General features: G+C 40.8%; 1 protein-coding gene across 2 annotated transcripts in view; it reads right to left on the minus strand.

The window, feature by feature from the left end:
- The window catches only part of ARNT2 (aryl hydrocarbon receptor nuclear translocator 2), a 106,902-nt gene that overhangs the window by 60,831 nt on the left and 33,494 nt on the right, over window positions 1-12,577 (minus strand). For both annotated transcript variants that reach the window (XR_015797507.1, XM_007432111.4), the window contains exon 5: window positions 9,068-9,281. Coding sequence is in view for 1 of the 2 variants with exons in the window: in XM_007432111.4 (XP_007432173.2) it covers window positions 9,068-9,281 (214 nt within the window). In the remaining variant the exon portion in view is untranslated. The remainder of the gene's footprint in view (window positions 1-9,067; window positions 9,282-12,577) is intronic.

Genomic DNA, 12,577 nt, shown 5'->3' on the forward strand with positions numbered 1-12,577 from the left:
CTAAATTGCCCCTTCAACTCTATGATTTCATGATTTCCAAAATGGGTGTAAATGGTTGTGAATCATGGGAGCTGCAGTCCAACACATCTGGAGGGCACCATATGTAAGATCATCTAGCTTAGCCTAAAAGTCCATAGTTTTTATTTATTAGCTTTGGGAGCACTGAGAGGGGTATAAAATCAATAAATCAATCAAATAGGTAAATAGCATTGGCTTGAGAAACCTCCTGCACCATTTATAATTTTATTGTCATTCCACAGCAAAAGATTCCTGGGCATTTCAGAGTTCATCCAAGCTGAGCTTTGAAGAATTTATACATCATTGCTCAGAAGGAGGAATAAAAGTTAGGATGCTGTAGAAACTTATGAGGTGCTAAAGGCTAAGAAATTTAAGAAATTTTCAGACCCAGAAAAACTAAACTCTAGTACACTTAGTTTCCAAAAAGTTTGTCGTCCCTGGAAGAAAGGCATCTGACCATCATGCATGGAAACTGTTACTTTTTAATATCTTCCAAAATATCCCAGAATGATCCCAGAAGGTCACAACTCTGCTAAAAAACAGGAAGGAAGTCAACGCCTCCCTGCCTTTCACAGATATAAATGGGACTTTGTAGCCCACAAACTAAAAGTAAGAGAGATCAATCTGTAAGGGTTTATATTAAAAAACCCAAACCAAAACCTCTACACTGGCAATGTTTTCTAAACTTTTCTTGTGAGAGTTTATGATGCAAACTGTTGGTTCAAAAAGTCACTAATTAGGAACATGGGCCAGGCTCTAAATTTGTTATCTTCATAAGAAAGAGACCTGCAGGATCAGGAAAGAAATCCATCTGATGAGGCGTACGCTCTAACTGAACAAGAGTGATGGAAGCTACAGTCCAAAACTTCTATGAATACATTGATGAATACAATAAGCAAGCTATATGCGAAGTATCTTTATTTAAAAAGGTTGGATTGGGTCCAAAGTGAAAATATTATTGTTAAACAGATGGGATTTAGAGGGGACCGTTCAACCTTAGACCACTGTCTGGACTTGTACCATTTAGCTGAAAACTTCACTGCCCAAAAGCACCCTTTTTGCAGCCTTTGTGGATTTTAAGTCAGCTTTTGATCTGATTCAAAGGAAGAGGTTATGGCAAAAACTTCAGGAATTCAGGAGAAAAGATTGCTCCTTCTTATCCAGCCTCTTTATTCTAACACCTCATTGAGAGTCAGAGGTTTCCCTTGGGGGCACCTTTTTGGAGTGGTGTCCATCAAAAGAGGGGTAAAGCAAGGATGTATTCTAGCCCCCTTACTTTTAATTTTATACATCAATTCAATAATTCAGGCTCTCTCATCTTCTAATTATCACTCCCCAATGTTAGCAGATCGTGCAATTCCAGCCTTGCTATATGCAGACGACGTAGTAATTTTGTCTGTCTCCCGAGTGGGAATGAGAAGGGCATTGAGGGCATTGACTTCCTTCTGCCTAAAAGAACAACTTGTAATAAATTATCAAAAAAACTAAAGTGCTAGTGTTTGCACAACACGTCGGTTACATAAATGGCAAATTAATGGGACCCCAACAGAGCAAGTATGTACTTATAAATATCTTGGGGTGCAGTTCCAAGCTTCCCTATCTTGGAGTGGATATTTCTCTTATTGGACAAGTGTGGCCCAACCTAGCTCCACAGCTGTTTTAAGATTCTTCTATTCAAAGGGGGCACATTTTATTCCTGCAGCTTGCAAGGTTTTCCATGCTAAGGTCATCTCTCAGCTTCTTTATGGCATTCCAATTTGCATTTTTACGAAGTTTAATATCTTGGAAGCTGTCCAGTTCAAAGTTATAAGAGCAATATTCGCGGTTCCAAGATTCCTCAAGAATGCTGTTTTATGGTTAGAGACAGGTTTGGTTTCTGTGAGTGCCAGAGCTTGGTTCTATCTCCTTAATTTCTGGCTGAAATTGATTTTTTTTTTCTCTTGCGGGTCTGGCTCCACTGGTTCTGAGATCATTTTAAATCAACCTGGTTAACAAAAGATAGCAGCAAACTTCTGTCCTTAGGACTTTCTTTGGAAAGTCTCTACCCATTAGAGCTTGAAATGCCACAAGTCATCTTAAACAACATATCTGGGATATTGATTTTCAAACCAGTTTCAGCCCAGTATCCAACCCTGCAGTAGATGGATTCTTCTCAGATGGGCACGTGCCATCATCTTATCTCTCTTCGATTCTAATTCTGAAATTTCATTGGGCTTTCACCTTGGCCAGGTCGGAGGCACTACCCTTGGCAATTCTATAGGATAGTATAAAAACGTCCCTTTTCAGCAGCGCTTATGTCCATGTGGAGGTGGCTCTGTGGAATTCCTAAGCCAGATGCTCCTTTGTTGCTCTCGCTATAGGGAATCAGGGAATCAAGGAAGATATATATCCCGTTTTAAAGAATCACCCTGGTAGAGAACACAATGTCTGTCTGCCACAGCTTCTATCTGAGATATCTTTCCAGGTTGCCCAATTTTGTGCTATCGTTTGTTGTATCCATCCTACCTACAGTTGACGTTTAGCACACATTTTGGTGATTGCCACTGCTATTTGTACTACAGTTACTATAACAATGTATTTTATGTAATTTTATTGCAATTTTTTAAAGTTTAAGTTTTATTAATAACTACAGGTCTACGTATTTCATTGTTGTGCTTTCTGGCCCATAGGCCACAATAAAGGTTTGATTTTGTTTGTCAGCCAACCTGGCACTTAACTATGATTGGAGTAGGCTTGCTTATCAAAACCTAAACTAATATCTACAGACCCATATGATTAATTCCCTCCTCGAATACTTAATACAGCTAAGCCAAAAGCATCTATAAAAATAAGAGGCAGCAACAAGCAGACTATGATGCCCAAATGACAACACTCACTTGGTGATGTTATCACACAAATGCTGCCGTTGATTACTTGTGTCCCAATGTCTGATGCAAATATGTAAATCACAGTATTTGCGTGATGACATCACCACCCTAGTTTTGTTCTTTGTTCTTGATGGCAATTACCTACAAGTATTTATTGGGGAAGGCACTGATAGTCCTGCCAGTGTTGCAAAGGATATACCTCCCACTAGGCTCAATCAGCACAGCTCTCAGTTTGCGGCTCTTCCTCCTGCCTCCCAAGGTCATTCCCACATACCATTACAGGACCTCGGAAGAAGAGCATGATCTGGGACAGCGCATACTAGAGAAAAGCCCACCTTGGAGTCATTCCTAGCTCTGACAACAATGACCCCAAATCAAGAGAAGACTGCAAATCAAAGGGTTGCTCACCTGAAGCTCCAGATGGCCATGGTGTCAAGTGCCTAACATAGAAAGATGATGTATATATCATATGGGCCTTCTTACTCCATGATGGACTAGGTTGGAAGCCATTGCAGAAACTCCATATTTGGGCTTAATCCTAACTGGAATTACTTCAACTTTTTACTTATTGTACCCAAGTTGTGTTGCTTAAATGTTTTTGCTTAGATAACCTGCCAGCAAGAATGGTTCATCTTACAAGGAAGCAAAAGATTCCCAACCAGGCTTCCAGTTTGTCATGTCCCAAGCAAACTGAAGACAGATGCCAGGATCTGAAACTGGCTTTCACTTCTGGGATGTTAGGGCAGAAAGTTTCTGGCTTCAAAAGTAACAGGAAGTTCCTTGTTAGCTTCTTGTTTGCTGCACCCAGCTCTTCCTAGCTTATTGCCTTCCTGAGCTGCTGACATCAAGAGGGATCAATTGCTAATGAATCAAAAATCAGAATCTTGGCAATTCTGGATTATCTTTGCCTCCAAATACACAATCTTTAGCTAGATTCTTATGTACCAAACCAAATGAAGTTTGTTTTAGGCTTAGCAAATTGTGTGAAGTCAACTGTAGTTTATATAACAAACGGTGCTTTTTACTGTAAGTGAACTCGGTCATACAAGCCCTTAGCAGATATCCTTTAAAATAAACAACGTAATACCTTATTCCATTTTTCAAAGGAAAAAAACAATTTCTACATTTCTATCTCTGGGGCTATTTATTCAAGAGTGACTCATAGTGTTAAGCCTCCTTGCATCCTCTTTTTGGCCTGATGTCACACATTTCTACAACGCTGTTTTGCTGATTAATTAATCTTCCGTTGCATATAGACAGTCTGACTCCTTCAACATCTGGATTCTCTCTGGGTGTGCAAACTTTGCTTGCTAACAGCATTCCTTGCAACTGGACATCAAACTAAACCCAAGTACAGCTGTTGAAGCTATCAACATCTGCAAATCTGATGGCTTCTGAAAAGGCAGGCTTGTTTTCCCTTGTCTTAATCTCTGCAAACTCCCTACTGTTTTACAAGGTTCAGATTCCGGTATTACAGCAGACTGTTTTCGTGCGTGTGCAGATTCCCTGCAAAACTTGTGTTCTTTAATTCAATAAAAGGCAGCTAATCAAAATAAGCCGATCCATGTTCCATCACTGTTTCCATTATACTATAAGCGTATTTCCTGTTATGGCTCCTTACAAAATCATAGTGTGAATGGGAGAACGCAATCATGTTTAGATGCCAAACAAAATAAGATCCACTGAATCTGCTTAGTCATGTTTTTCAGTTACACAATAAGGAAAAAGCAGTGATTGTTTCAGTCTCTGATCATTTGTTTTGCTGAAACTTTAACCTATCAACTATTTCTCAGAGGAGTCAATGCAAGCCACAAGCTTGATTAGGGAAGATTTCATTCCTCCTCCCCCAAAAACCCACATTGCTTTCCTCCAAAAACTTAACCCAAATGATATACATTATACCCCCTAATATGAATTAAAATTTCTTTTCTTCATCTCGAAAACAAGTGATTAAAATTAGCTTCTTGCAAGTTAAAATGAATGTGGCAGGGCTGAATCCTTTCTCCATGTTTGCTCTGCTTTGTAAGTGTGTGGCAAAGCTATTAAGCAGATGGTCTTTAATATAATGCTGTATTTTCCTCATAAAACTCTTTGCCTTTTTATTTATTTCATTTCATTTCATTTCATTTATTTATGAAGTTTATATGACCGCCCATCTCACGAAAATTGACTCTGGGCAGCGTACAACAAAATAATAAAACAGTAAACATATGAAAACAGTCATCATTAAAAAAAAATTTTAAATCACAAGGCATAAGAGAGAATACATGTTAACAGCAATAATGGAGCAATAATAATTTTACATATGCTGTGTTCTTGCATATATCCTCCTGCCATATCTATGGTTTGGGAATGGCAAGTGGGCAAATCAGACAAGGCCTTCTCAGTGGTGACACCCATTTTTTATGCATTTAAAAACATTACTATAAGTTGTCCTGGGGATTTCTGTTAATGGGGGAAGTAAGGTGGGATTCAAATTCCATTAAACAATCAAACAAGGGATGCATTCAAACTCTAAGCTTTGGTAGATACTATTCCTGCCTCTAAAAAGACATACAGTCCACTATAGCATTGGAATTCCCTCACTGCAGATAGGAAGAAGGGTTTATCTTAGGACAGGGCTGGAGATCTGCGTTAGGGCATTTGCACTTCATACAGAAATTCCTATTTCAGTCTTCAGCATCTCAAGAAAAAGTTAGAAAGACCCCAGGATGAAAAGCTGGAGTAGCCATTTAAAAAATGGTAGCATACATGATGGAGTGAGGAAAGAAATGGGGCATTTTTGAGTGAGGGTTAGGCATTACTTCCAAGATCACATAAAAAGCATTATCCAGATTCAGAGAGTTTAGTTCAGGGTTCTCCAGAGGGGTCAATATTGATTCCCAAGGGTCAATGGGACTATCCAAAGGGTTGTTGTTAATATTATTATTTTCACAGTACTATTAGTTAAAGTAGTATTTATTAAACTATTTTCATATAATAAATGCTCAGATAAACAATCTGAAACTTCATGAAGGGGCCAATGAGCTGAAAAATTTGGGGACCCCTGCTTTAGTTCTGTAATGGTATTTGGGAAAGACTTTGGGAGACTGGGCAAAGAGATGCTGCCAAGGGAACAGTCAGGTAAAAGACAGCATAGTCCACAGCTGGATAGCGGGTTGGCAAGAGGCTCAGAAGGGACCCTCCCTAGTTTCTCAGGCTGTAAAGGAGACGGGGGGAGAACTTCACTTTCAGACTTGAAAGATTCTGTTAATGTAGCTTTACAATAAAGTAGAGTTAGCTTATCTGGTCGAGTTTCCTGTCTGGTCTACCTGATAAGGCTGATATCAAACTTGCAAGTCCCTTCTGAGGTCCCTTCTGAGCCTCTTACCCCACCCACTATCCAGCTGTGGGCTATGCTGTTTCTTATCTGACCGTTCCCTAGGCAGCATCTCTTCACCCTGTCTCCCAAGGTCTTTCCCACATATCATTACGAGTTCTTATCTGAGAAAAGAACTTGTAATGGTATGTGGGATTACAAATTCTTATCTGAGGAAAGAAAAGGAATGGGTCTCCTGGATCTTCTGCTGGATGTTGATACCATTATCCATGGAATTCTTTTAGGAGACCCTATTCCAAAATGGGGTGACTAGATGCATTGGGACTTCCTTCTCCCTTTGTCTACTCTGCTTTATAATTCTGGGAACTGCAGTACTAATATCTGTGGAAGGCGTCAGGTTGGGGAAGGCGTTTGAAGACCCTCTGTCTCAGTTTTCTCCATGGTGGTACTCCCCAAACACACTTGGAGTACAACTCCCATCCTTTGCTTCATACCTGTGGGTCTGCTGGCTGGGAATGATGGATCTTGTAATCCAAACACATTTGGCTTGGGTGGGTTGTGTGCTTCAGGGCAAATTTTGTTCAGTTGCACAGTCTCTTGTCCTCTCCCTATAGAAGTTTGTCCAACTGCATTTTTAAATTATCCTAACTCATAAGCCCACTTGTGATTTTTTAAAAAATGATTATGGTATCTCCCTTGCCAGACAAGTATCTGGAACACACTGCAAATAAACAATGGATATTTCCACCCTTCCTTACCATTATTTTAGATATGTTTTCCTGAAACCTTTATTTCTGCCAGGGTGAGGAGAGGGACATGTAGAGGAAGATAAAATGAAGTACTCTGACCATCTAAAAGTCCTTTTGATTCCTAAATGGCTTTTATGCTGAATAGATGAGCATCAAACTGTTTAACTCAATCCTGTGGAGAACTAGATTTTGTGGGGGAAAAAACATAAAGAAGGAAAAAAGGTGAGAACAGCTGGGCATCCTACACTTCAGGTCTCTTTGAAGGCTTCTGTTGACCTTTTATTCCATATAAAAATCTGTTTACTGGGAAAGGCCCTTGGGGTAGCCAAGCGATTTGCCAGGTTCAAAGTTACGGCAGCCATATCACTCTCCCGGGGGGGGGGGGGGTCAATTTGTTTGCTATTGTCTACCCTGCTTCTCCTTCCAAGCTTGCTAAACCATGCAAGGTTAATGTGAAACAATCCAATGGGGGAAAAAAATAACAAACGCTGTCCATTAAAAACATTTCAGTAGTTATTAAGATCAGAGAGCCTCAAACCAGCCACAAAAACTGGCTGGAACAAAGTTGATTTGATTCCTTTTCTAAAAACCTGTGATACCAAGCCTAGGAAAGCATTGGTGGTGTTGCTGGAGGTTGGAAGAAAGAAAACCAGCTGTTCTTCTCCAGAATTTCATTCCTGGGTAGGTGAATCCAAAGCAGTTTTTTTTTAAAATTCTACAAGATAATATTTTGAATAGAGAGGAGGAAGTCAGAAAAAGAGAGAGGAAGGGGGGGCAGGTTAAATAAAGTTAGAATCAGTGTCAGAAAAAGGGATATCAGAGAGAAAGATACAAAGAGGATGTCAAGGACACGGAATAGTCAATTGAGAGCTTTAAAAAGAAGGGAGTGTCAGAAAGAGAGATGGAAAAAAGTATAAGAAAAATGAGGTCTCAAAGAGAAAGAGAGAGAGGAGGGGATGTCAGACAGAAAAATACAGTGTCAGAGAAAAAGAGGCAAAAGAAACAGGGTACCAGAGAGGAAAACAGAGACAATCTATTATTATCTTTTCAAGCCGTTGTAAAATTTCAAGCAAGAAAGGATTGCAACAGAAGCAGATAAAAGGCCTTCAGAAAAACAGAGTACATTCAGGGTCAGCTCTCATAAAGGAAAGGAAGTCAAACCCATAAACACCACAGAGAATCCTGAAAAAGAAACATTTACACGAAACCCAGACACAGATACTCCCCACTCCTCTTGCGATCAGCTAGATGGAAATTCAGCAGCACAGCCAAGTGGCAGAGAACCGATGGCCCAAATGAAGTGGAGACACGGCTCAAACAAACAAAAAAAGGAAGAAAAGAAAAAGAAAAGACAACAGTAATAAACTACCTAGATCAGCAGCACTGCACCGCTGGCACAAATAATCTTTGCTTTCCTTTGTTCTCACCGATATGCATTTCACCCAAAACCACAGCAGACTGTTCCCAATTGCCCAAGCTTCTCTTGTGTATATTCAAAACCTACGAGCTATACGCTTTGTGTTGTCATAACCAAACACAACCTATTTAACACTGGGAAAAAATGTTGTCTCAGCACAGCTGGAGATTAATTTTAAGTGGTGTACTAAAAAACAAGCAATAACCCCAAGGACCCAAAAACAATAGAGGAGCGGATAAATCAGAAAGGAGCTGACACAACAAAAGTTCACTTGAAGAAAACAATGAAAAACTGAGAAAAAACACAAGTGTTGGGGGAAAGGGAGATGAAAAAGATGCACAGATGCAACTATTCTTAATTAATGGACAGAATGGGCTATGTTATTTCTGTTATTTTTCTTGCACCAGTGTGCCCTTCCTCCCCACCCCCAATCGGTATATAGCCTGCAACCTTGGACATGTCACCTTAAACCTCCTTATCTTCAAATGACTTGCGTCTGAGTGGATATCTATACGGTAGCTCAAGCCATTAAGATAGGCTTCTCCAACTTGGAGCCCTCCACATACAATGAGACTTGAGCTCTCAGAATTCCTGACATGCTGAGAATTCCCAACCCATCTAGGAGCCACCAGGGCAGGGAAGCGTGCATTAGGGTGTCCCCCACAAGGGGAGCAAAGCTGTTCAAGAGACCACTGACCAGTCATGGAGTTTTCAGAGGTACAGAGCTGCTCCCTCAGCTTTTCCACGTCATCAGGGTGAACCTGCTCATACAGAGTGCTGCCAAACCATTCCGACTGGGGCTGGTTCAGGACGGGTGTAACCGAGTCCGAGACGTAGATCACTCGGCCTGTTTCAGCAGCCACCACAAAGAGAAAACCATCAGCCGCTTCAAGGATAAGGTGCTTCAGTTCCTTGATGAGAGAAGGAATACAAGCATTTAAGAAACCAAGCACCCTGCTGCCTTGATAGATAGGACATATTGTGTTACATTATTTTATAACACTTCCCATTTTTTGCCTGCAAGCTCCTCTCCTTTTGTTTCAGAATATGTGTCTTAAAAGTGCATGTGTCTCTGTGTCTGAGTATTATTCATTGCATTTAAATATAAATAACTTTATTTTGGTCATTAACCAGCACAAGTCATTGCATTTTATCATTCTTCTTTGCTACAGACGTATCTTGCTTCTTCAGTAATTTTTTGACTACATGTTTTGACCTTTACTAAGCAATTAGCTGCCATGCCTAGTAACTGCCATTCTTGCTCCTCAATCATTTCCCAGAATGCTACACCATTCAGAGCATTCTGGGTAATTAAAACAGCAGCTGCCCTATTAGGGCTGAAAAGAAATGAACTCTCTTACCACTGTTTCCTTCTCCAAAAGATACGTCACCATTCTTGCCTCTGAGCTTTAATTACAGAAGAAATGTACATGGATCAATGCATTCAATACATTTCAGTTTGTACAATCTAGTGTGCACAGAACACCATTTGCACATTTAAAGTGTTTTGGATAGAAGTGCACTATATTTCTGCCATTCTTTCAACAGCCCCAGACCTTCCTGGATATGGTTAATGACTTTCATTCTTTCTGTACTGAAGACTTGAGGTTGAGAAAGGACAACCAAGTTTGTATGTAATGCTCAGCAGAAGGATCACACAGCACACAAATAGTCAACTCCTCCTTTAGCTACTTTCTCCTTCCATGCAGCCACCCAATCACAAGGGTGTTTCTGTTCTAAACTAACTATGATTTGTTGGCCATTCCTTATTTCTCTAAACATTAGCAAACACAGATCACTACTTCTCTCACACTCATGTGGTCTTTTCCTACTGTCTGGATCTACAGAACAAGTAATAATTCAAACCCACTAAATCACTCATGGGCAGAGTTCACACAATACCTCAAGCCCTGGTTAACGAAGCATAATTGTTGGGTTCACATAACATACAATGTCCAGACAAATAATTCACATCAGGGCTAAGGCACTGGCTGGGTTTCTACAACACAAGGAATCATAAACTACTCAAGTCCCTTTTTAGCCTAAGGTAGTGTGTTATGTGGACCACAAACAATACATGTGTGTGAATGTATGTACGTGTATATGTGTATGTGTGCACAATAGCAAAAAAAAAAAAAGTTAACTATCCATAAATAATTTAGACAACAGTTCAAAGACAGTAAGCGTCAGAGATAAGTGTGAGCCAATATTTCTCAGGACAGAGATGTCAGTTATGTCAACAACCATTCAGCTTCAAGACTATGAAGCACAGGGAAAAGAGACTGTAAAACATGGGAAAGATGGAAGAAAGCAACAAGCCATAGATAGAAGGCTTGTTGTACCCCCTCATGTTGACAGAAGGCAATCAACAGTTCAGTGTGACTTTGTTCTAGTTCACGCTAAAAAAATCTTACCTAGCCACACTATGTCACATGTGAGATTTCAGCTGAATCCATGCTTAGCAGTCAAGTGAAACCAATGTGCAGTTGCAGGACAGAGATTTATGGTTGTCTGGGTTTATGGAGCCTGAGAACAAATTCATTCTAGCTCCATCCATAGCAACCAAAGGCTCACCATAAGGACAAAGATTTGACCGCATTTTGGAAAGCAGTTAAAGCTTTGAGTTGGTATGAGGTTAGTGGTTGTGGAGCAGACGGTGGAATTTTGTAGGACACCATGAGCAAAGAAAGGCTTCTTAACCCAATGCCTCATCTTTAAATGTGCTAATAAGCTAAGCAGGGAAGAACCTGGCTAGTATTTGGATGGGAAACCAACAGGAAATATAAGGGAGGTTTAAAAAAATCCTAGAAGGCCAACCATTTCATATAGTTGCTAAGACTTGTGGTCTCTAGGATTGCAGTTGGAGTTTTTACCTAAAAGGAGAATGAAAAGAAGTGTGTGTGTGTGTGTGTGTGTGTGTGTTAGGTTTATACCTGCCTTTTGTACAGGAGCTCAAGATGGTAGCATTCCCTCCTACATTTCCCTATAAAAGCAACCCAGTGACATGGGTTTGACTGAGAGAGAGTGCCTGGCTCAAAGCCAACAAGCGAGCTTCCATGGCTGAGGGTGAACTAGAACCTGGATCTCCCTGGTGCCAGTCCAATGCCTTTGCAATATGCCACACTGGCTCTGAGACATCTCCCCAAACTAAGTGCACAACCAGGTCTGCCTATTACTCCCACACAAGGCTGCGGGCAAATAAGTAGCCATACATTGCATCTCATGCTCCTTCGGAATAAGCTTGCCTGGAGACGCAACAGTGCAATCATGCGAATCCGCCTCCAGTAACTGCATGGAGTAAACCCAGAGAAAGTGGGCATGCCAAAGCCAAACTCGAGGCACAGGCAAGGAAAGTAGAGTCTGCCAAGGCTATTTCTTGCAGGATGGCCAATGTGCCGCTTTCCCCAAATGGGATAAATATGCATTCTGTGCTACCCATAGACTTGTTGAACAGAGCTTGCACTCGGGTACCTCTAATAGTGGGCTGAAATTAGCCTTCCAATTTTCCCAAGTTTTTATTTTTACACATGTTGAAGAATACTGGTGCTATTTTTTTCCCCCCATCCTTGGTCATTCTGCAGCCTCTGTGGCTGCCTTGTTTTCCAGTCTGATTCTTTATCAACTCCTCCTTGGGACTGAATGGAAGGGTGGGAAGCAAACATGGTGTAGAAGACATAAGGAATGGCCTTGAAGGACAGGAGGAAGAACCGCTACCAAGGCAATGATCTGATAAATGGGGCTTGAGCCTGTTCCAAGGAAGTAACTTGAGAAAGCCCTTCCCTGGTTCACTTGTAGATAAAATGAGGGAGGGGGAAGCACATTCAGACTCGCAAGATTCTTTTTCTATAGCTGTTACGGTAAAAGTAGTGCTGACTTACATGGCATTGGTATCTTAGTCTGGTCTACCTTGTTAGCTGACAGATGAGTGCAGACCTCCAGAAAGCAGATCGTACAAGGAAAGACAGGACACTCACTCATACCTTTCAGCTACCTTGTATACAAGAAGCACCCAAACCCCAACATCCTCATCAAGAGAACACCATCAAAATATTGTCCCTTGGAAGAAATGCCTGCCACCAAACTGCAGGAGAAAAATATAAAGACAGATGGAGGAAATTTCCAACACAGGTCTAGCTACAATCCAGCCTCGCTATAACAGGTCAAAACTTGCCCCTGTTTCTCCAGCCTCTGCAAGGCGCCCAAGTTG

This window comes from Python bivittatus, unplaced genomic scaffold (assembly GCF_059951505.1).
Source record: "Python bivittatus isolate LINGU-HERP-01145 unplaced genomic scaffold, Pbiv_v1 ctg000530_np1212, whole genome shotgun sequence".
NCBI classification, from domain to species: Eukaryota; Metazoa; Chordata; class Lepidosauria; order Squamata; family Pythonidae; genus Python; species Python bivittatus.